General features: G+C 43.3%; 2 protein-coding genes across 4 annotated transcripts in view; one reads left to right on the top strand and one right to left on the bottom strand.

The window, feature by feature from the left end:
• The window catches only part of UGP2 (UDP-glucose pyrophosphorylase 2), a 52,310-nt gene extending 42,112 nt beyond the window's left edge, over positions 1-10,198 (top strand). For all 3 annotated transcript variants that reach the window (XM_054977398.1, XM_054977389.1, XM_054977381.1), the window contains exons 6-10: positions 431-728; positions 1,936-2,133; positions 4,352-4,594; positions 5,680-5,784; positions 9,311-10,198. In XM_054977398.1, coding sequence (XP_054833373.1) covers positions 431-728; positions 1,936-2,133; positions 4,352-4,594; positions 5,680-5,784; positions 9,311-9,418 — 952 coding nt within the window. In that variant the 3' untranslated portion in view covers positions 9,419-10,198. The remainder of the gene's footprint in view (positions 1-430; positions 729-1,935; positions 2,134-4,351; positions 4,595-5,679; positions 5,785-9,310) is intronic.
• An 81-nt stretch (positions 10,199-10,279) lies between these two features.
• VPS54 (VPS54 subunit of GARP complex) overlaps positions 10,280-20,763 on the bottom strand; it is an 83,172-nt gene continuing 72,688 nt past the window's right edge. The window contains exons 19-24 of the mRNA XM_054975024.1: positions 20,149-20,236; positions 19,534-19,655; positions 18,540-18,620; positions 13,340-13,447; positions 12,924-13,018; positions 10,280-11,384 (exon numbers count right to left, since the gene is read on the bottom strand). Of these exons, the coding sequence (XP_054830999.1) occupies positions 11,279-11,384; positions 12,924-13,018; positions 13,340-13,447; positions 18,540-18,620; positions 19,534-19,655; positions 20,149-20,236 (600 nt within the window). The 3' untranslated portion in view covers positions 10,280-11,278. The remainder of the gene's footprint in view (positions 11,385-12,923; positions 13,019-13,339; positions 13,448-18,539; positions 18,621-19,533; positions 19,656-20,148; positions 20,237-20,763) is intronic.

Below are 20,763 nucleotides of genomic sequence, written 5' to 3'. Positions count from 1 at the left end.
TATTTAGTTTTTAGTTGGTTGCCTAGTTTGCTTTCCCAACTGCTCCACATTAAATTAATTTACTTTATATTTTATCCGTCTGGGCTTTGCTTAGATTGATGAATATTTTAATTAATGTTTTATTGATTGAATTTTATTGCTGGGATGTTTTAATTGTATTTCCCTTGTTTTAATCCATCTCAGAAGCAAAAAGACAGATTGGACATCTTATAAAGAAAGATGAAACGCATAAAAATGAAATTTGAACATATGTACAGTTTCCGAATACATTGCTTTCTGAACAAGTTCAGCCTAAGCTAAGACTAACAAATGGAATGTATTTAAAATTCTTTCAGGGCTTAAATGTTTACCCAAATAAGTGTATCAGCCACTTTTCTATATTTCAGATGTTATCCTCAACCATCTGGTAACTTGAAAACATTTTTTGCAGGTATCCACGAATTAATAAAGAGTCTTTGCTACCCATAGCAAAAGATGTGTCTTATTCAGGAGAGAACACTGAGGCTTGGTATCCCCCCGGCCACGGGGACATCTATGCAAGTTTCTATAATTCTGGATTGCTGGACAGATTTATCAGTGAGGGGAAGGAATATATTTTTGTATCTAACATAGATAACCTTGGCGCCACTGTAGATCTCTATATCCTTAATCACCTCATGAACCCACCAAATGGAAAACGGTGTGAATTTGTTATGGAAGTCACAAATAAAACCCGGGCAGATGTTAAGGTGAGTAGAACATTCATTTGAACTAACACCCTGCCCCCCAGTTGAATCTGTGGCCTATTTTTAAAGGTTGGCAAGTCAGTTGCATACTGATATGATGTTATATTCTCTAGTCATATTTGTGTGGTCCAGTAACTATCATAACAACTGCAAAACGAGCTACAGTTAGCTCTTCAGAGACCTGACTCTGGGTGGGCCATGGTAACTGCTGATTACAGGAATCATAAGAGGATTGGTTAAGGGCCTATTTTATCTAATCCATCTGAAAATGCTTTTTTAATTAGAATCACAGTTCCTTTCTTAGGCTGAGGAGCTCTCCATTTTCATTTATTTGCTTTTTAGAATTTGTCTGCTTGCCTGGAAACCTTAACTAAGGGAATGAGAGCCCGTTTGGTGTAGTGGTTAAGAGCGGCAGGACAATAATCTGGAGAACTGGGTTTGATTCCCCATTTCTCTGCTTGAAGCCAGCTGGGTGACCTTGGGTCAGTCACAGCTCTCTCTGAGCTCTCTCAGCCTCACCCACCTCACAGGGTAATTGTTGTGAGGATAATAATAACACACTTTGTAAACCGCTTTGAGTGAGCATTAAGTTGTCCTGAAGGATGGTATATAAATAAAATATTATTATTATGCTTCAAATGCATAATAATATGCATGTAATAAATCCATTATTACATGTATGAAGTTATACGCTTTCATACACTGTAACATGCCAATCCTGATTCATCTTACATTTTTTCATTTTTCAAAAAGCAATGTTTTTATGTTCAAAAGTATAAATAAGTAGTGTAGAATCAATGACAGCATTCCGAGTGAATTCTGCTATGACATATTAGACATAGGCCTCTGTCCAAATAAAGTTAAACAACAAAGTTTCCTTAAAACAGATGGTATAGTTTGTTCACAATTAGGTTCAGTTTCATCAAGGTTTTAAAAAGCCAGTTAGCAGTTCTGGGTAGCTGTTTTAAAGCACAGGGAAGAGGTGAAAATGGCTTGGACCGGTCTTCTCCCACCTATGGAGCTAATAGCAGTTTTGGAAGGGATGTTTAAATCTCAGAAGACGCAGCAGATTAATCACTCGCTTGCCAACAATCCTTCCTCCGTCTTCAAAGCTCCTGTTTGCCCTTTAGTTACGACTGTGTCAGAGCTAATGTCTATGCTGTTGTGCACAATTAGTTCCATTTCATAAAGATTTGCTCGACTTTTCCAGGGCGGTACGCTTACACAATATGAGAACAAACTGAGGCTGGTGGAAATAGCTCAAGTGCCAAAACCGCATGTTGATGAATTCAAGTCTGTCTCCAAATTCAAAATATTCAACACGAACAACTTGTGGATTTCACTGACTGCAATTAAGCGGCTGCAGGAACAGAATGCTATTGATATGGAGATTATTGTTAATCCAAAGGTAAGGAAGGTCTGAAGCTGAAGGGGGAAAATAACAAATTCATTTGCAGGAAGTTGGAGAAAAATTGAAAATAGGTTCCAAAATACCTTTCCAACTCAAAGAGTATATATACCCAGCAGAAGGTCATAATCAGAAATGTAGGATAATTCAACAATACACTGAAACTGAACATGAAAATTTAAATGTGAATTAAAAACGAGGTCTGTCAAAATATCAGTTATGAACAAATAGGTTTTAAGAAAAAAAAGTATGCCTGTTGGAATGTTTACCAACACTTTCAGTCAATTAATTTTAGTAGTATGGTATATAGATATACCCAGGGCTCATTTCGAGGGGGAACGCACAGGAACGCAGTTCCGGCAGTTCCCCAAAGAGGTCACATGTCAGGTGGCCCCACCCACTTGACTCTTGGCCATTTTGGGCTCATTTCGGCCTGGATTGGGGCCAAAATGGCCCGGATTGGGCCTCTAATGGGTGGTGGATCACTCTCCCACTCATCAGTGGCCTGATCCTGACCATTTTGGACTCCTTTTCAGCCATTTTCAGCTCCTTTTTGCCATTTTGGGCCCAATTTCTGCCTTGAATGGCCAGGATTGAGTCCAAAACAGCCAGAATAGGTGATGTCAGGGGGTGTGGCATATGCAAATCAGTTACACTAATGACACACGTCTGGTGATGGCAAGAGGCGTGGCAGATACTAGTGAGTTACGCTAATGAGTTCCTCCTGCTCTTTTTCTACAAAATGACCCCTGTATATACCATTAATAATAACAACAACATTCGATTTATATACCATTTATACCATACCAAGATTTATAGACATTTCAGTTTTATGGATTGATTTGGGTCCCGAGGCCCAAACAAGTCCTTTCCTTGGCAGATTGCTTAGAGCCCAGATAGACCTTTAAAAACGTGTGGTCCTCTAAGGTTTGTCTCCCCCACTTCCTTTGGCAGCTATGTTTCTCTTGTGTAAGTCAGTAAGTTATATTTGAGTGAAAACGGAAGTATTGGGGACTCAAAAGTTTCAGTGAATGAGAATGAATATTTTTTTTTAAGTTTTCCCATCATGGTTTTCTCAAGCTGTCGTGTTCTATTACTTGGACTGTGCATGTAGTTGGACCATGAAATTGTTGTATAACTGTACTCAGCCTATGGTCTACAAATTTACAGAAAGTATGACCTCACTGCTTCTCTATGGAGACTCCCATGGGTATCACCATATCAAGCCAGTGTGGTTGGGCACCCTTCCCATATCTCTGCCCACCGTTTCCTCTCTGTCGATGAGGGCAAGTCGTGTCCCCTGACCATTAGGACGGGAAGAGGTTAGCTGGATGGGATATGGAATGCTGGGTAGTCCCTGTCCATGGTGGGTGACTGAGGAGAGGACTTGGCTTCATGTACCTGTACAGAGGCTGAGATGAACAAATCCACTGGTTAGAGTGTTGAACTAGGATCTGGGAAGCCTGGGTTTATATCCTGAATCTGCCATGGGAGTTTGTTGGGTGAGCTTGGACTCAGTGCCTAACCCACTTCACAGCGTTGTGAGGGTAAAATGGAGGAGAATGATGTAAGCCACTTTGGGGAGAATGGTGAGATAGAAATGAAGATAAATAATGTATATTCTACTATATAAACGGCTAACCATGTTCCAAACAACTCACTTCCTACCCTGGTGTGCCTCCAGAGGGCGCTGCCATGGAGGGAAGCCCAGGCTGGGATCAGGCATGGAGCAGGCAGCAATGCCGCCCCCTGCCTTCACGCAGCTGGGATAAGGAGCAGAGCAGGCAACAATGCAACCCCTTCACCCAGCTGGGGTCAAGCGCGGAGCAGGAGACAATGCCAGCCCCCCCTCACCCGGCTAGGATCAGGCGTGGAGCAGGCGGCGATGCCCCCCTTCCCCCGGCCAGGATCAGGTGCGGAGCTAGCAGCGATGCCCTCCCCTTCACCTGGTGGGGATCAGGTGGCAATGCCCATCTTTCCACCCTTCCCTTTCTAGAATCTCTTGTATTTTTTCCCACGACAGGCTTTGTTGCTAGTTTTAAATAACTCTGAATGCCTTATGACGCTGTGTTGACCTTAATGACAATTCAGCGTGTTTTCAAACTTACTAAATTTGCAGAAGTTTCCCACATTTTCCAAATTTGACGAAGCTAGAAAGTGACCGAAGCGGGTGAGGTGGAGGAGTGTTTACCGTACTGATGCAGCTTTTTTCTCGCAGACTTTGGATGGTGGCTTGAATGTTATTCAGCTGGAGACTGCTGTTGGAGCTGCCATCAAAAGCTTTGAGAATTCTTTGGGAATAAATGTACCTCGTAGCCGTTTCCTGCCTGTCAAGACCACATCTGATCTTCTCCTTGTGATGTCTAACCTGTATAGTCTTAATGCTGGATCGCTAACAATGAGTGAAAAACGAGAGTTCCCTACTGTGCCACTGGTTAAACTGGGGAGCTCTTTTACTAAGGTAAGCATAACTGTTGAATTTTTTTTTAAGGCACAGATGCATAATATAGAAATGGATGTATCCGATGCGTAAATCAGTTTGCCTGAGTTCTGAAAGTCTGTACTAAAAAGTGATGCAGCTACAACAGTATGTGCGAAAGCATGGTAGATCAGTTCAACTCTACTGCATTACTTGAAATACCCTTACAACATTTAATGCTGGTGGGGAAAGAGAGAAACTTTGTGTGGCAAGTGGACTTGTTGGCAAGTGGACTTGTTGCTATTCAGCTAAATTTTATCCCACTCAGTAGTCCTGTATAACATGCCTGCAGAAGCTGAGGTTACTATTCTAGTTTCAAACAGTCTAAAGGACAGTCTCTTCCCATATGTCCCCACGTGCTGTTTGCGATCCTCAGGTTGTCGCTTACTAGTTTTCTTAGCATCAACTAGAGCCTGCGCCTTTTCTATTGCAGCGCACACATTGTGGAATGAAGGTGAAATGTTTACAAGGCACTGCAAGTTCATTCTGTTTTCCAGGGCTTTAAATCTTTTAGAGGTTCTTTGGGGTTTTATTCTGCATGCTTTCAATTTGTGATTTGTAAACTGCATTGACCCTCAAGGAAAGGCAAGGTATAGCTATTTTAATAAACAAACTTCAGTTGAATTAAATTTCTATTAATGAAACATTTGGCTACCCTTAATGCCTGTGAGGTGCACACAAGTTGAATGGGAGAGATGCTTTCCACAGAGAGAGAATCTCCCCTCCCCATACACACATTTTACTAGTTGCTGCTGGTTCCTATACATCAGCCATACAACAGTTTTTGTCAAACTCCAAATTTATTGGAGAGAGTTGCCTTCAAATGGATGGGATTAGGGGGAAATTAATGCTTATCCAGCAAAATGAAATATAAACACATTTTAAGAAGTATGAAGTACTTGGTCACACACTAAAGGTGAGCTTTTGAACTCATAGCCCTGAATGAAGTTGATTTTGGCAAGTGGTCCTTTGGAAAAATTCCCTAGCATTGAATGATTTGGAGTGGCACTGCCACAACATTGGTTAGAAATTTTACCAACCAACTTGCTTCTCTGCTTTTTGAAAAGGTTCAAGATTATCTGAGGAGGTTTGAGAGTATACCAGATATGCTTGAATTGGATCACCTTACAGTTTCAGGAGACGTCACGTTTGGCAAGAACGTTGCATTAAAGGTTGGTCAGACAACTTTTTGTGTATAAATGATGGAACTTTTTTGCTTTGCATGTCTTCTTTTTTGAAAAAGAACGTAATGGCAATTATTCCCACCACCCACCCTACTTTTCCTTGCTTGTTTGTTTTGCACAACATGAGCTAGGATTTTTTTTGCTTTGCCATGTCTTCTTCAAACACAGAAAATACTGCACTGTATGAACGCTGGGGAAAAAATCCAGTATTTGGAAATTGTCCTTAGGTTTAAACATGTTCAGGTTTTTCAGTACAGGGATGGATGTCTGCAGCTGATAGGGTCTTATGTGAAAAGCAGCAGCATCTCTCTCTGCCTTTGCAAAAAAACCATAGAAGCTATCGTAGTGTGGATACCTGAAACAAGACTCTGTGCTTGTTGTGCAGGGAACCCTCCACCCAAGGAACAATGGTGATGTGATGGTGGGGCTTTGCAGTAGGAAGGGGAATGGTGGATATGCTGTTCTGCTGATGGAAAACAAGTGCTGAATACATTCCAGAGTATGCTTCATTGTGGCAAAATGTGTCCGAACACCATGTGTTGTAACCTTTTAAAAAAGTTATAACTAGAGATGGGCATGAACTGGGAAAATTCTGAACTGTGCGGTTCGTGGTTTGTCATGTTTCATGAACCATGAACTTGCCCTGGTTCGCAAACCGGTTTGTTCGGTTTGTGAACATGTCACTTCTGGGTCAGCAGCAGGGCTGCAGTGAGCCCATCCCCCTCCCGTTGCCTAGAAAAATGATTAATCAGTGCCAGGCTGTCTGCAGTGACGAACTAAAATACGAATTAAATGAACTGGGCTAAAATTCGTCACAGTTTGTAAGAAATGAGCTCCCATGAACCGCGGGTTTGCAAACCATGAACTGGCACGGTTTGTGACAAACATTGGTTTGTATTTCGGTTTGTGCCCACCTCTAGTTATAACATTTGTGGTGTGCAGATATGTGGGAACTCTTTTTTTAAGTTACAGTATCTTTCTGGAGACCTCATACTTGTACGTTTCAAATGCTGTTCTCTAGGCCCTGACTGATATTTTTAAAGCCTTTATTGAAAGAAGTTGAAAAAGTAGAGTTTAGAAAACTTGCCCTCAGGCCATCTAAAGCAGTGTGCTACACGCCAGGCCCCCCTCCCCCCCTGTTTTGAGCCTGCAGGCACCTTTGGAATTCTGTCACCGGACGGTAGGCACAACCACAAAATGGCTGCCATTGGAGGTGGAGCCAGTTGCAAAACGTCAGGGAGTGAAGCTTTGCTTAACTCTAATAGTAACTCTTCAGTATCTCAGGCAGAAGCTAAACAGGATACCGTTTCAAAATATATTCTTGCATACACACAGCTTACATTCAGTCATGCAGTAAAGATCCTTGTGCTGTGGTGGCAGCTGCTGCCAAAGCACTATTTTTAAACATTGGCACTGCCAATCAGAAGCCTTGCTGAGCCAAAGCTAGCCCTTCCCCCTTGGTGAGTTCCATTAAAGGTGTTGGTGGGCGATGGCCCCCAGAAGCACCACACTGCGGACCAGTACAGTGTTATGGTTGCCATCTAGAGCCAGTGTGAGCTTCTTCTCTAATTCTATTAAAGGGGCATGTTTTGACTGCCAAATTAGTTAGACCTGAAGGGGAGAACTCTTGTCCTCATTAACAGACTAGTAATGGTGGTGTCTGTATTATCAGATTTTTATTGTCTTCCTTCCATTTAGAATAGTGAACACAATTCTCTCCTCCCTTTTATACCTGTAACAGCCCTTAAGGTTACTGCATGTAAATTGATAATATAACAGTGCATTTATACAGTACCCCTACTGAGAGTGGTGAACAAAGTCAGTATTGTTATTATCCCCACAATACAGCTGGGGAGCTGGGGCTGAGAGGAGGGGCTTCCCCAAGTCCACCTGCTGAGCATAGTGGGATTCGACTCACTGTGCTGATCAGACTGCTGATTCACAACGGAACCACTTAACTGCCAAGCCACAGCAGCTCTTTGAGTTCGTGTCTTTGCAGTTTCAGTCCATTATCCCATCTGGCACACGATATTTGCTATTTCATCTGACTCTTGCTTACAGACTGTTCTGTGGGCTAGCAGTCTTAAGTCTTTCTGCAGCAAAAGACAGAGATGTGGGTTATTTTGTCAGTGGGGTAAACTTGGCTGCTCCCAGTGGCAGTAAATGTTGTAAATCTTGTAAACGTTCCTAGAGCAATGGTTCTCAAACAGGAACCAAGAGTGGATTGTGACTCTCTTTGACAGGTGCAGCAGATGCCACATTTGGATTTACCTCTGCCATAATGTATGAAACTGCTCTGTTGCTCAATAATATTATTTATAACTACTAAAAATGGAAAATGGACACATTCAGTGTTAACTGATATGATTTTGTGCATTTTATGTCCACAAGTGGGAAAAGTAGTGTAGTGCTGTTTTGTAAATGAGCCCTGAAAAGTAGAGTAACTTTAGAAGTGGCTACTGTTTCAGAAGCTTAAGAACCAGCATTCTAGACCTAAAAGTAGGGGTGTGCAGCGGGGAAAAGGTTTGGTTTTCCCGCTTCAGATTTACCCGAAGCAGGAAAACAATTAGGAATAACCCTAAACCCGTTCAGGTTTTGGAAATTGCTTCGAAATGATTTGGAGCATACCGAAGAGAGATTCCCACCTCCCCCCTGAGCCCCCCTTCCCTTCTGCCGCTGCTGCTGTGGCCTGCAGGGCGGTGGGGAAGGCTGCAGCCGGTGCCTGAGTAGCCCATGCCGCCACGGCCTCTGAGGTAGCGAACACCAGAGGCGGCGCTGCAAATGCTGCCACCCACGCTGCCACAGAGGCTTCTGCGGCAGCCAGCAGAGCAGCCACGAACGCCGCTGCTGCTGCAGAGGCCAAAGTGGCGGCTGGCAGCGCAGGGCAGCAGCAAGCGCTGCCACTGCCTGAGCCACCAGAGGTCGAAGTGGCAGCAGAAGCAGCGACCGGCAGTGAACACTGCCTGTGCCGCCGCAAGAAGACTGCCCCAGATAAGTGGGTCGTGTTGGGAAGGCGGGAGGCTGGGCACCCTTAAAGGCCCTGAAGCTTCCTGAAGCAATCCAAATTGCTTCGGGAAGCTTTGATTTGGTATTTCCAAATCAGGGCCATCATACTGGCCCTGATTTGGAAATACCGAATCTTTACAAATCGGGCCCGGTTCGGGTTTTTTTCCAAACTGGGAACCTGAAGCACACACCCCTACCTAAAGCTCATTTACTGCCACCTCTGGCTGTTGTGAAGAGCCACTCACTGTGCTTTATATAGAAATGCCACAGAGTGTACTGCTTGCATTTCATTGCCTTTTGATCCCACAATTTATTCTATGTATATACATCTGTGTATATATCAGGTCATACTTCATGCAGCATCTGGAGAAGGCAGGGTTTTGAGTCCATGAAAGATGCAAGAAGCCACTTACTTAATCTTGTCTGTGGCTTTATCTGCACTTTGATCTCAGTTGTTCCAGTTGAGGGTTATTAATCAGGTAAACTTTTATTTGTATTTTTTATCTAGGGCACAGTCATTATTATTGCAAACCATGGAGACAGGATAGATATCCCACCGGGAGCAGTATTGGAGAACAAAATAGTCTCTGGCAATCTTCGGATCCTGGATCATTGAGCAGCTCTGAACTGATGCAGTTATCGGTCCTGCCACCACTATCAAAAGAACCCGCCGGCATTAGATGTGTCCACAAAGGGGCCTCTATAATTAGTCACCCACTTGCTGTACCCTCCAGTATTATTTCCAAGTAGATTTTTTCTGTACTTTCTTGAAGCTGCAGAAGCAAGTTTCTAAAACCATTAACTCAGAGTTAATATAACCGAAAGTGCAATATTATTTGTCTTAAGAAAAGGCAGGCAGCTCTTGCATAAGACATTTAACATGCTAATGTTCCATGAGTTTTGCTTGTAACTGAAAAGCTGTGAAGCAGTACACTGTTGACCATTAATTGTAACAAGTTCATGAAGTGTAAATGGTACCCTCAATTAAAAAAAAAACCCAACAGATTGTTTGGTACTGAGGCAACTAAATGACTTAAAAATTCCAGTGCTCAAATTGTTAATCTGAGGACTACTGGCAGTTAGTTACTTCTAGCTATGCTACTCTGACGTAGTCAGCACCTCACATTTTATTCTTCTCTGAAGCTGGCGGCGTCACTCTTGTGTATTTACGCAAAGAAAAGACACCTGAGCTGGAAGTATCTGAAGTGTCACCATCACCCTCCTTCTAGCTTCTCTCCCATGGCGCCTCCACGTGTTCCTCACTACTTTTAAATATGGAGCCAGTCTCTTCAGTGTAATGTTCATACAATCAAACCATGTGTTGACACAATTATAGATGCAAATATCACATCTGTACAGGTACTGAAATAAATATCAATCCCCATTGTCTGGAAAATCAGTCTCAATTTTTCTGTGTGTGAGTGAGAGATCCTGGTATTAAAAACCAAGCTCCTAGCACATGAAAGAAGTTGGTCTCTTAAACAGCTCATTTTACAGCTTTATTTTGATTGACAATGATTTCTGCTAATGTTAACAGATAGGCATGCCTTGTCTGCCGAAACCAGAGGCACACAAACACTGTATCATTTGTACATAATCATCACAAGAGTAGGCACTCACTAGGTTTAGGTCAAATGCTGTGAGGTGAAATACACAGGCACTTTATTACTTAGGGCAGGCAGGTACCAGCCTGAAATATAGCATTAAAAAACCCCTTGAAATAAGTTAGTCACACCGCATCTAGCGTTGCACTTGCATCTTTAAAATAACTTTAATTTAGTGGGAAAGTAGAGAACAGGAGGCATGAGATATGTAGAAATTGGCAAATTAAATCTAGGCAAGGGGTTCTGATGACAAATGTTTGGAAACTGTACCCATTATAAAACATGTCCAAAGGAGCTGACCGCTTGTCCTTGGTGAACTAGGGGCCCATCTCTACAGCTTTATTTTCAAGATCTTGTCTTCAGAGAACAGCTCCCAGAACTAGTTCAGAATGCACCCCAGCACATCTTGCTCAATGCAGGTAATTAAGACTATAGAAATATCTGTAAAAAAATAACTTTAGAACCGTTTTATAGTGAAAACACTTTATAGAATTTTGCAAGGATTTCCAAACTGTACCATCATTTAAATAAAGGTGAGACACTATGTGAATTTCATTGCCCTAGAGGAAATGCAGAGCATCTTCTTTAATGCAAAGACTTCCAAAGCACTCTCTAGACAACGGCAGCTGTGTTACAGCTATGTATTCTTCTGGATTTGGTCCAAAGAAACCTGAGCCTGGTTCCAGACAGCATGAAGAAATTCCACAGACCTTATCACTCCTTTTTCTTGCTAAAGAACTCCCAGAGACGCTCATAGGCCAAGTTTTCACCAAATGTCAAGAGAATGTCCTCTTCTAGGTTCCACATATTCAGATTCTGAGAAGCAGCAGCTATCCCATGCTGGGGGAAAAACTCACTGCTCTGCTCAATTATCACCTCTTCTGTTCCCAGATCTCAGCCATGTTTAAGTCCAGGGTTTGAAGCCCTTTCAAACCTTGAAGATTTCCAGTGTAAAAAGCTACATCGGCTGTAACCAATCTATATGAAATATAAGAAAAAGTGCCAAGTCAGATGACGCACATAAGCAACACTAGAACAGATGATGAATCAGCTCTTCCTTTCATTGGTATGTATAGGTAGTTTTCAAGAAATGGTCATTAGAATGCTTGTGTGCACTAGCAATTGCCAATTAAAAACAAAAAAACCCTCAAGAAGCATTATAGGGGCACAGCTAGGAAAGTGCCAGCCACGGATGCAGGAAAAAGTCCCAGCTTTCATTTTAACAAAGGACTAGACCTTTCTGTTAGATAATACACCTTTCCTCTTATAACTTTACAACAAAAGAGGGCTATAGTTTTCAAATGGCAGCCACGGATGCAGGAAAAACTGATTGCCCTGTTATAAGGATATACAGTGAAGAAGCCTCTTGAAAGAGCCATGAATGTGTCAACAATCAAACCAATCATCAAAAAATCAGCTCTCTGTCTGCAACCCCCTAACAGGATGCAAACCAAGCTGGTGGGTGTTTGTACCTCTAATTACAAATGGTCACCACAGATAAATACCGATAACTCGTTAGCCTCAAAGACCAGCTTTTCCATACTTTCTGAAAATGTTTTGGGCGGTTTGGTCTCTCAAGCAACATCCTTCATGGGTGCCTGTCCACTGTGCAGATGGCTGACAGCACTAACTGCATGCCATTTCCCCTCCCCACACAAGCAGTCAGCAGCAGCACTCTCAGTGCTCAAAGAGTTCTCACTGTTCCGCGTATCTATCGGATCCAGCGTGGATCACCCATCACAGCCTCAGTTGCTGGATGCAGAGTTGAGTATCTGGAGAAAATGCTTGTGAATTATCTCTGCTGAAGCAGGGCAACAGCTCAAACAAACTGCCAACCTGTACAGATGTCCAAAAAATGAACAAGAGGTTCTACTCTGAACTCTTTTTGGGTGTCGACTTAACGGAGTTTGAAGAAGAGTTCTGTGTAAGCCAAAAGCTTATTGCTTCCACCGTTTTGACCATGAGTTGGTCTAGCCTCAGGCGGAAATGTCTTTTTTATTTCTTAAGCCCTCCCCATCCATTTCAGCTGCTTGTCTGCTGACAGGTCAATGTGAAACTTCATTTCGGTCTATACATCCAGCATAAACCTCTTAACACTTTAGGGAAATGTCTCCCTCCGCCTCAAGACCTAGCCTGATAAATATAATCTTCAGTGAAGAACAAACCTGACGGGTTTATTAGCTGCACAATAGTTCTGTGCCTTGGATTTCTTGGCCACACCTCTTCAGATTTTTGCTCACAAGATTCTATGCCTACCTGCAACACTATTACCTCCTTCACCTTAGGCACTGTAAAATTCAAATTCAGATATGCTTTGCTACTTTAGCAAATGTAATTAATCTGTAGCCTATAATTAAATCAGAGTTAGTATCTAATTTTAGAATCTGAATATTTAAAAATTTATTTGGCAGACAACAGTGTTGCTGACAGACAACAGCGTTTGCTTTCTTACTGCAGCCCAGTGGTTTAGTAGAAAAATAAACACGCAAGCCAAATCTACTCCCTTATGTAACTTACCCATTTTGAGGTCCTCCATCATTGACTACATTTAAGTGGGCTAACTGCCTCTTCAAGTGAAGCTTGTAGCTTGCATTTATTCGTAGAAACAACATCTAAAAGAGAACAGAAACAAGAAAGTGCCGAAGATGTTGCTTCCTTGAAGCGTGCAGAATACTGCATTTAATGTCCCATCCACAGACCAGGAGTTCGGCACAGAAACCAAGGGCCACTTCCGCAGTAACAGGTCCAACAGAAAGGTTAGTGAAAACAACTTTCATCAAGTGGCTCTTGTGCAATCGGAACTGCTTTAAATAAAACTTTTCTTCCATTATCACGCAGTGGGATCCAACCCACTGTGGGCATTCGTGGAATTCAACTGTGCGTGGGAGCAGGAGAACAAAACAGCACCAAAGAAGCCAGTCAGGAGGGCTCACCTGTGTTTGCTCCTCAGGAAGCAGCTCATGGATGGCTTCATGCATCTTGGCCATCTGTTTACAGATGTTTCTGAAGCAGGGGGAAGGAACGGGGGCTTTTACCTCATACTGCAAAAAGAGAGGAAAGAAGTTCATGAATTTTTGCCTTGATACTTGGCCACTTTTCTTTTTGCACAGCCGTGAGCATTTGGACTAAAAACAGAAGCCCTTTCATGTTCTTTCCCACCCTGCTGGCTGTTCAGTTCATGGCTCACGCTGACCTTGTGCAATGCAATCATTAGCATGAGCTACGATTTAATACAGGGGAGTGCGAGACATTTGCTCTGTGCATTGGGGGGGGGGGGGGTGCCTCAAAGTCTTCACATTTTGCAGATACCAGCCCAGAATTCTGATGTCACAGAAAACAAAGAACTCTTAATTACAAAAAAGTATCTTTCAGCAGCAGTATTTTTCCTGTCTTTGTATCATCTCTCCAGAGCATAGTTACTTACAGGAATCAATATAAAATGTCATTCTACTCACTAGTAAAACTTATGTAGGAGATGTCACTTGAGCTGGGCAAATTTTTTATATATTCTTTAGTGTTGAATAGAACCTTTTTAGCACCAAACCTTTTTGTACATTTTCAACTTAACAGACCATAATTTACTGGTTACTTCATAATATTATGTTAAAGACTGTATCTGCCTCAGATAGAGAGCTTATCAGAAGCTTGTTAACTTCTGCAAGACAATGTGTCACGTTTTGTTTGAAATCCTCTGTAGTCCCTAACAACAAGTGGGGGACCCGCAAGGCCTTGCAGGGGGCATCTCATTTCCCCTCTCACCCTAGCCTCTCTCCCCTTTCCTATAGAATCATAGAGTTGGAAGGGGCCATACAGACCATCTAGTCCAACCCCCTGCCCAGTGCAGGATCAGCCTAAAGCATCTCTGACAAATATTCCTGCTTCCTTCTCTCCTTCCCACCCACCTTTGTCTGCTCCCCCATCTTCACTTTTCCTCCTCCTCCCCCCGGGAGCCTCTCCCCTATGGCCCAGTTGCAGGGTGCCAGCTGAGCCGGGCTCAGTTGAATGGTGGGCAACCTGCAAGGACCTGAAGGAGCACTTCACAGACTCATAGAGTTGGAAGGGGCCATACAGACCATCTAGTCCAACCCTCTGCCCAGTGCAGGATCAGCCTAAAGCATCTCTTCACTTCCCCCTGTATCCTCTTCCCCATACTATTTCCTCTTTCCTTCCTTCTGGCAGCCTCCACATGCTCGCCTTTCCCTACATCCTTCTCTCTTCCAATCCACTGTCCACAAAGCAACTTACATCATTCTCCTTCCCTCTGTATTATCCTCATAACAACCCTGAGAGGTAGGTTACGCTGAGTGTGTGTGACTGGATCAAAGTCACCCAGGGAGCTTCCACAGCAGAGTGGGGATTCAAACCTGGGTCTCCCAGATCCTAGTCTGAAACTCTAACCACTACACTACACTGGCTTTGGGGTAGGGCCGCCAAGTCCCCCAGTGGGGGCGGGGGATCTCCCGCTCCCACCCTCCACCTCTCGCCACCACTCACTTGGCCGTCGGGGAAAAGGGCAGGGGAACAGGCCTCCTGGGTATGCTTCTGGGATGGCACGATGATGTCACTCGCAGGAGTGATGTCATTGCACAGGGCCTGGGAATTCTCCTGCGATTCGCAGTGGGCCGATTTGGGCCCCAAACGGGCCCAAACAATAACTTAAAATTTATTTTAAAACGTAATTCTCCTTATACATATTTATCAGCTAGCCAGAGCTATAAGACAAAATCAGCATGTGAAACCTCACCCGCCCATTTACCTACTCATTCACTACTCAAGAGCCAGAATAGATTTCTTTAGCTCCAGGACACATCCTATCCTTTTCAAAGGCATGATGAAGCATTCTCTTTTTTGAACCCAAGCTAGGATGACATCCAAAACTGATTCCAAGAGTGCTTCTGGCCCAAGGATCATTTTATCTACAACCTTTTGGGGTGATCCATGTTGTTCTATTTTTCGTTGTTTTTTTCTGTTTGTATTTTATGTTGTTCTTATGACCTGACTTGTTCTAATACCATTGCCCTGTTTTTCCTAATGGCTGTGTTTTAATGGTCTTGTTTTAATGGTTGTTTCAACGGCTTTGTTTTATTATCTTAGCTTTAAGTTGCCTCAAGCAAGTCTCTGGAGAGGTGAAATATATATAAATTTTTGAAATTAACATAATAAATATGCAGGTAATGAAGCCTCACTGCACCCATCACGGGCTTCGGATTCTACCAGCCCTTCCCACCAGAGAGTATAAAGGAAGGAAAAGGTTGCGCTAGTAATTTCCACGTTCGCTGGTGAGGAAGAAGTGAGAAGCCGTGGCACGTGCAGTAGCTTCCTACCTTGCCAAGGGCAAAACAAAGCAGACGCTAGAAGGGGCCTTCCCAGCGATGGTCACCTGTCACAGCCGTCAGATCTGGAGATTAGTGAGGGACGGCTCTTCTACGTATGTATCAGTCCCCAAATCACACGGGATTCAACCCAGCTATTTCCCACAATTGGGATATGACAAAGCTGGGGTGTTGTTGTTTTTTAGCATACATACTACCATTCTTCCAAAAACGGCAAGATCTGAGATTCTTAGCTTCCTAACTGCATCATAATAGCTCCAGGGAATAAACACGAGGGACAAGATTATACATCATCTCTCCTGTTCCCTGACTAGTTTTCTCATTTGTTAAAACTGCATTTCTGGAGTTGAAAACTTCTCCCAGCTCATCAACTAGGAAGTAGTAAGGAATGTTAGCAAACCAAGCACTACAAATTGCATTGACTGAGATAATCTAGTTTAGAGAAAGATATACAGACAATTGTGTTTATTCTACTTTGGAAGAACAAATAATTAAAAATAGCCAGAGAAACACTTGAGAAGGCTGAATGTGTGATTAGATTTGCTTTGGCAGAGAATCTGCTTCTTTAGTCCTTTATGACCCCGGTGAAGTTTGAATTCAATTTATTTCATTCATTATGCCTTTACAAGGCAATAATACATTAAATTAAATTCACTTTGCTAGCCAATCACCCTTCCTTTTTAACAGCTGTGGTCAAGGCGGCTGGGCAGGGAGTGGGGGGGGGGAGCCTATCTGCGCGTACTCTGGATGAAGAGAAAGCAGCATGCGAACAAAGCCAATTCCACCTTACTTTTGTGGGGTATTGTACACCAAACTGGGGAGAGAGGCTTTCAGACCCAAAACTTTCAGACCCTAAAAGTAGAAAGCCTAGGCTTCTTCGGGGGCCCATAGAATTCAAACCTGTTGTACAGTCTGCTTTGAAACCCAGGGGTTCTTTGGTAGACTACAATTGTGGTGACATTTGGTTGAAAAATGACACCAGACCCCCCCCCCGAAAAACTCCCCCATAGGAAATGGAAAAGCTGCAAATCTCCCACGTTACTTTGTTAAACAGACCATGGCAAGGTAAGTATGGCATACTGAGAGTTTTCAGCAGAAAGGTAAAAGGTTTTTTTTTAATTATCAATCACTGCAAAACTAGGGAAAGGAAAGGAATGCAGACTGGGTTTTTTTTTAACACAGTTACCCATCTGGAGTTATCCTGCTAGACTGCCACCATTTTAGAAATTAGTAGAGAGAAAAGTGGCTGTGCAGAGAGGGACCTACTTCAGGCGTCTGTAAAATTGGTTCAATCTGCTTGAAACTTAGTGGGTCTTTAGATTCAAGGGAGGACTCTGTTCTGAGAAAATTCTGCACCATTATCTTCATACACAGGTGCTGTCATGGATGCCAGCATACCTGCCATGATTGTATTCTGCATTCTGTACTGATCGGTGCTGTTTGCCAGAGTTATATGCTGTAGTCCATGTACTCATCTGAGAGCGTCTTAACTTCGGATATTAAGTGCAGGAGAGCCAGTGGGCCCCTCCAGTATCTGCTGCAAATATGGGCTTTCACTTTTCACAGCAAGTGTCCTTGAAGGAGCTGCTAGCTGCAAACACTTTAACTTTCCCAGAAACAGATTTTCTTTGTATTTCATGTAGTCTAAACTACTTTGTTCCCATGCAATCTCTTTGGGCTTTCGCGCCAGAATGCAAATGGACCAGAATGGGTAGGAAGTTTTCCTATAATAGCCAGGCCTCTGAATTGTCACTTCTGCCAATTTCTACACCTTCAGGGGAACACCTGTACTGAATGGATCTCAATAAAGCTGCTTCAACTGGAACACCCTAGTGTTAACTGTGCAGGGCTTGAGGGACCTAACTGCCTCAGACCTCTGAATATACTCCCCCTTAAAAATAACAGTCCCAAAGAAAACACTCAAGGATTTGACTCCTGATCCGGTAATATCATACTCAGAAATAAGCAATCCCCTCCCCCACCACACTCAGAGGCCACAGAACATCGTGCCAAGCTCCCGGAACGACAGCGTCTTTCTGGCGCTATTTTGCGCAAGAATGGTTCTCGCGTGAAATTGCACCAGGAAGACGCTGCCGTTCTGGGAGCTTGGCGCGATGTTCCATGGCCGGCAAGCAGTGTGAAAACGGCCTCAGAGAACATCCCTAGTTGCTACAGAATTGCCAACCACCTCTGTCGCTTGCCTTGAAAACCTTACAAGGTTGCCATAAGTCAGCGGCAACTTGATTGCACTTTCCACCACCTCTTCACAGGAGAGCTGTACGGATTACTGTGATCCTTTTTTGTACAGTGTTTTCAACACCGTACAAACTGCCAAGCATTGTTTAAAGATTCGTGCACTTCTGGTTTCTGAGTCGTATGTATTCCCTTCATCCACAGAGGTATGAATTTTTAATGACTATAGTGCTCTAGTTATGCAAGCATTTGCATTTGAAATCTACCTTGCTTTTCATCTATTTCAGATCTAGCTAATTCCCCATCCTACCCAACCAAGTATTTTGTATAAAACAATACTTGCACGCTGCTGGAAGCTTATCTAATAAGAGACATTACCTACTTTAGATGGTTTATTTTAGTAAGCAACAAGCAAGCTGCAAAATTATAACAACTTAGAACTCTACTACATTAACACAAGGAATTGTTTTATAAAAAAGAGCAACATTCTCTGGAATACCCTGTTGAGAAATTAGAGACATCTGAACATGTGCCTGGTTAGAATTATGCATGAAATGAAGAGCTCCTACACTACTTAAAAGGCATAATTATATCATCAAATAGTTACCTTAGAGAGCTGCTTGTCAAATACGCTATCCATTATGGCTACAAGTTTGGCTGAAATTTCAGCGATGTGGTCATGATAATCCTGGAATAAAACAAGTATTTATTACTGGTACCAAGATTCTCAAATTCTGACCTTTTGAGCACACCCAGAAGTCACAGACAAAAATCACGTTGCCAACCCCACAGTGGGCCATATCCTATCATTCCATGCACAGCACTTTGGTGTGAGCCAGTTTGGTGTAGTGGTTAAGAGCGCGAGACTCTAATCTGGAGAACCAGGTTTGATTCCCCACTCCTCCACTTGAAGCCAGCTGGGTGACCTTGGGCCAGTCACAGCTTCTCAGAGCTCTCTCAGCCCCACCCACCTCACAGGGTGTTTTGTTGTGGGGATAATAATGGCATACTTTGTAAACTGCTCTGAGTGGGCATTAAGTTGTCAGAAGGGCGGTAGATAAATTGAATGTTGTTGTTGTTGTTGTTGTTGTTGTTGTTGTTAGCAGGCCATGCATTTCCACATTTCCTCTTTGCTTTTGTAGGTCCTTCCAACTCTCAGCAAGATCCCTGCCAGGGCTGCAGGGCAGCCAGCACGTTTTGGGGTGGGGGGAATCAGAGGACAAAGAGGTGAAACTGGTCCCTCTTTCCTCTTCCTCAAGCACAACTCTATTGCGGGAAGGAGTTGATTTCATCTCCTTGGCTCTCATTTCAGCCCACCGACCTGCCACGACTGTTCCTCCACAGAGATCTCATGGCCCAGGAATGATCATGCATTTTGTTTTTATTTTATTTTACCTTATTTATACCCCACCCCCACTTTTCTCCCTGGCACGCGGCCACTCACTCATCCGCTGCTGTTCCTAAGTCACTGGCTGCTGCTGGCCCCCTTTCCCCAAGCTGGGAGCTCCCTTGCAGTGTGTGAATGCACACACATCCACCTTATAGCATAACTGAGATACAGAACAGAGACATTTTGAATCAGAAAAATGGATCAGAAATACCTTGGTAATGTGATCGAAATGCCTAAGCATGCTGAACTGCTTGGGTTGCAGGCGAGATTCAAAGTGAGCTCGGATAGCAGGAATGTAGTGTACGATGAGTTGTAGGCAACGTGATGAGAGGGCTGTGAATGAAGAGGAAAAAGCAAAAAGATCAAAACACAAGAGCTGTTATTGTTCCAAGGTCAGTTTTTCCATTAAGGATGCTCACAACAGACGAGAAAGTAAGATATGCAGCCGTCAGTGCAACGGCTTAGGTAATCATCCCTTCGGTTTTAGAACGTCACCTATATCATGATCCAAACCTGCCTATAAATTACTGAACAAATGAAATGTTTGACATAAGGCAGCTTGTTTTATAACGTATTTTCCTTTTTTTAATTCATTTTATTAAAATATTTGTTCCTCCCCTTCCCTCTTGGCTCAAAGCAGCCGTATAGCAAAGTATCTTCCGCATCACATTCAAGGGAATTTGACTGCCACTGACAATTTCAAAATAAAACCGCTAAGCCACAACTCAAAGCATACCCTTTCCCAAAGGCTGTGAACAGTTTGGTTTCTCTTGAAAATTTAACAGGGAATTTATTGTCCAGACATGTTTGAAAATCAAATCCATACCTAAATTTTTTGTGGTTATTGTTTTCAAGCCAACCACTTGCAAAGCACCGGCTCCCAGCACCAGCTGACAACTTCTGGAGTTGAAATACTAGATGGGAAAGGAAGAGTGCAAACAGTCATGTCAGATCTATGTGCAAAGTAAAAGGTGCCTGATGTGTGCAAGTGTCTTTTCATCCCTTGATTAATCAAGGTGCCTGAAGAATATAGAGATGTTAAAATGTGGTAGGTAAAACACAGACAAACGTGTTAACAATTGGCAAAAGGCCTGCAGAGTTTGACACCCATCCACAAACCACAATGAACTAGACGTGGCCCTGCAGTACTTCCTTTCGTGGTTAGCACAGTCTGCCACAGCTGGGGGAACACCCCCCCCCCCAACTTCCCACTGACAAAAGTTACAGAACTTTGGTTGCTTCTCATCTCTAGGCTTGGGCTGCTTCCATACAGAGGAGCGGTCCCTGAATGGAAAGCAGCAGCGAAAGCACCAACCAAGCCATGCTCCTGAGCACCACACAAGACTTTCGGGGTTTTCCCCTCTGAGCCAAATCAAAGGAAAGCGTCCTTTGATCTGGCTCATCAAGGAGCTCTGGGCAAAGCTCTGCTCTGAACCCCCCT

This window comes from Eublepharis macularius, chromosome 1, assembly GCF_028583425.1.
Source record: "Eublepharis macularius isolate TG4126 chromosome 1, MPM_Emac_v1.0, whole genome shotgun sequence".
Lineage (NCBI taxonomy): Eukaryota > Metazoa > Chordata > Lepidosauria > Squamata > Eublepharidae > Eublepharis > Eublepharis macularius.
Note: the sequence above shows the minus strand (reverse complement) of the source record. Positions and strands in the feature narration are given on the sequence as shown.